At 35.8% G+C, this 3576-nt stretch overlaps 1 protein-coding gene across 1 annotated transcript in view; it reads right to left on the reverse strand.

The window, feature by feature from the left end:
- si:dkey-193c22.1 (uncharacterized protein LOC567837 homolog) overlaps window positions 1-1564 on the reverse strand; it is a 5388-nt gene extending 3824 nt beyond the window's left edge. The window contains exons 1-4 of the mRNA XM_026931157.3: window positions 1494-1564; window positions 1359-1384; window positions 1061-1100; window positions 1-132 (exon numbers count right to left, since the gene is read on the reverse strand). The exon at window positions 1-132 is cut by the window's left edge and continues 6 nt beyond it. Of these exons, the coding sequence (XP_026786958.1) occupies window positions 1-132; window positions 1061-1062 (134 nt within the window). The 5' untranslated portion in view covers window positions 1063-1100; window positions 1359-1384; window positions 1494-1564. The remainder of the gene's footprint in view (window positions 133-1060; window positions 1101-1358; window positions 1385-1493) is intronic.
- Window positions 1565-3576: the final 2012 nt, after the last annotated feature.

Consider the following 3576-nt stretch of genomic DNA (forward strand, 5'->3'; position numbering starts at 1 on the left):
TTGAGAGCCTCTATATACTTTTTGTACCCGGGTTTATCAGGCCATCCGTAAAACCACTGAGCAGTAAGTGAGATGCTGTACGGAATAGCTACAATTATTGCAGCAGCTGCAACAGGAAGTCTCATATTGTACCTGGAAACAAATTAAATGTTTGTACTTTTGTATACTGACATATACTTACTGTCAAGGACCTGGCTGGTGTCACACTGAAGGTAAAATACTACTTTATATACACCACAGCACTGTCGACGTTGCAAATCTGATTGGTCAAAACATGTTGATTCATTTATTGTTTATAGCAGCAGTTCTGACAATAGTGCCAACTGTATTTCAAATCACAGTGTAATACATCTGTAGTAATAGCTAAGACACGTGGACTTGTATGGTGGACGTTACACGTAATCTAAGACTATTTAAAAATCAATCAATAATGTATTGTTACTCAAAGAAAAACATATAATCATTGATATGGTCATGTTGTCTGTGCTGAGACGTTTATTTAACATTTAGGGAAGGAGTCATCAGTGTCAGCATTTTGTAAAAGTCAGTAAAATTTCGTCATGGAAAGAGAACTTTGTGATGCACAGTTTCTGGGTAAGAAGCTTGTGGTGTTTTGTATTACTAAGTTAAAGAGAGAGAAAAAAGAGAAGCTGGTGAGGAAGCAACTCTTCAACTAAATGTTACACCATACGTCATAACAGGAACTAACTTGTTTTTGCAGATGTTCCATAACATTAAATAGAACTAAAATAATAAACTGTTAAAAAAAATGTACGATGTGTAGTTCTTTCATTATAAATATTTGTAATAAGTGGCAAACTGCTGTGGTATAAGAAGAATTAAACACAGCAGGGCATGCTGTTATAGGAAAATAATCAACTTCAGAGCGGCAATGGCATCCCGCCACCCTGTCGCTGATTAATTTCCTATTACAGCATGCCCTGGTGTGTTTTATTCCTGACATGTAACATATTTACAATTAAGTAAGTAGTGATGTAAGTATTAATTACAATATTATAATGAAAGCCCTGTTTCCCCATAGGCATTGGGTGTCACTTACATGGTTTATACACAAAATGGTGGCTGCAGCTGTAGAGTCCCTAATAAAAAAATACATAAAGTAATAAATATAAATCACTATATCAAAGATACAGTGCAAATACTATTAAACAGGGTAGCACACACACCAAGATTAGTGCTGAGTGTTAGCATATTTGGGAAAAAAAGTGACTATCAGAGTTATTTTCAGTGTGTGTTAGTGTTAGTGTAAAGTGTAGAGCTTCAGAGTAACTTAGTTTTACGATTAGACATGACAGATAGGAATTCTGCATATGTAAATAAAGGTACATACAACTCACCACAGAACAGCAAGCTCGACTGTGAGCTAAACCGAGAAAACGACATTTAATCAGATAAACCTGAAGAGTGAATTTAAAAAATAATATCCTATTGAACAGAAAACATTTCGTCACAGAGAAGAGAAAACAACGCACCCGGAGAGTCTGTACCTCAGCTGAGCTACACTACAGTTCCGCTCGGTGACGTAGCCGCTTTCCTTGTTGCTATTGGTTCCTTTCTGCAAAGGCGGGGCAGAAAGCTTTAGGACACGCCCACCCACCCCCAGTAGGGTATGTATATAGGTATATTCACTTACTGTTTAGTACTGTAGTATTTAGTACTGTACTATACTATATAAGAGGACTATTAGTCGTATGAATGGTGCAATAAATAGAATATTATGTCTAGATGAAAGAATTTTTTTGTATTATATTTTGAGTCTATCATTTATACATATAGAAACAATAAATTAAAAGAATTCAATAAGTCATGGTGAAAACAAAATGAACAAATAACAAATAATTAACAGCTGTGTCTGAAAGAGCTCACCCCAGATCTGACCTCCGACATCTGCAGTGTGTTTATTACTCTTTTTCAATGAATTCTGGGAATTCATTTTACATTAAGGCACAAATGTCCGAAAGTTTATGGACACCTGACTATCACAAACTGTTGCCACGAATTTGGAAGCAGATAATTGTATAGGATGTCCTTGTATGCTGTAGAATTACATTTTCCCTTCACTGGAACTACAGGGGTCAAAACCTTTTGCAGCATGGCAATGCCCCTGTGCATAAAGCCAGGTCCATGGACACATGGTTCACCAAGGTTGGAGTGGAAGACCTCGAGTGTCCTACACAGAGCCCTGACTTCAACCCCACTGAACACCTTTGCGATGAACTGGAACACCGACTGAACTCCAGACCTCCTCAACTAACATCAGCACCTGACCTCACTAATGCTCTAGTGGCTGAATGAACACAAATCCCCACAGCCACGCTCCAAAATCTAGAGTACAAGCTTCCCAGAAGAGTGGAGGTTATTACAACAGCAAAGAGAAGGACTAAATCTGGGTTGGGAATTTGGGTGTGATGGTCAAGTGTCCACATGCTTTTGGCCATATAATGTATAAAAATATAAAAAATGTCAATATTTCTTCCTATCAAAAAGGGTGTAGATTTGATCAAATGTGAGCCACTGTATATTATGCCAAGTTAGTGAACAAATACACAATTATTTTGGAGTAGTTTTTTAGATGAAGAGGTTTTTGCTTTGTCTATTTAGTTGAGTCAAGTGCACAGGCTTCTACAAAACTTTGTGGATTTTGTGTATCTTCAGTGCGTATATCTTCATTGTATTACTCCTTTGCAATTATTTCCAACTCTTCATTTTGCAACTGCATACTTGTATAAATTATTAGGTAGTCACCCCGTGTGTATATATATATATATATATATATATATATATATATATATATACCACATAAACTGGTAGTCACCCCGTTTATGTGGTATATATATATATATATATATATATATATATATATATATATATATATATATATATATATATATATATATATAGGTAGTCACCCCGTGTATATATATATATATATATATATATATATATATATATATATATATATATATATATATATATATATATATACCACATAAACTGTATAAAAATCTAGACATGCCAGTATTTCATCTCAGTATATTTGTGTTTATTTGATCAACTGTGAGCCACTGTGTGTTATTCATCACACAGACAGCACTGAAACAGCTGTGTAAGAGTGTAAGAGCTGGGCAAAATAAGTTTACAGCTGCAACAGGATGCCCCAATAATGCACAAAACATATTAATCATAAGCAAAATATAAATCTAAATTAAAGAATATCTAGGCTAACTGAGGGATCCCCATAAATCAATGAGGTCTGATTAGTAAGCAATAAAGTATTAGCGTCCCGGCACAGAACCACTCTGCCACACTAAAATAAGCAGAAATCATGCTGTATTTGGTATTTTATTGAAAGGCAAAATTTGGGATACAGCCCTGTAGTGTACTTTTCTGGGATGTGATGCAGTGATTTGGGATGCAGCTCTGTAGTGCACTTTTCTGGGAAGTGATTTGGGATTGAGCCCTGTAGTGCACTTTTTTGGGAAGCGATGTAGTGATTTGGGATACAGCCCTGTAGTGCACTTTTCTGGGAAGCGATGTAGTGATTTGGGATACAGC

This window comes from Pangasianodon hypophthalmus, chromosome 24 (assembly GCF_027358585.1).
Source record: "Pangasianodon hypophthalmus isolate fPanHyp1 chromosome 24, fPanHyp1.pri, whole genome shotgun sequence".
NCBI classification, from domain to species: domain Eukaryota; kingdom Metazoa; phylum Chordata; class Actinopteri; order Siluriformes; family Pangasiidae; genus Pangasianodon; species Pangasianodon hypophthalmus.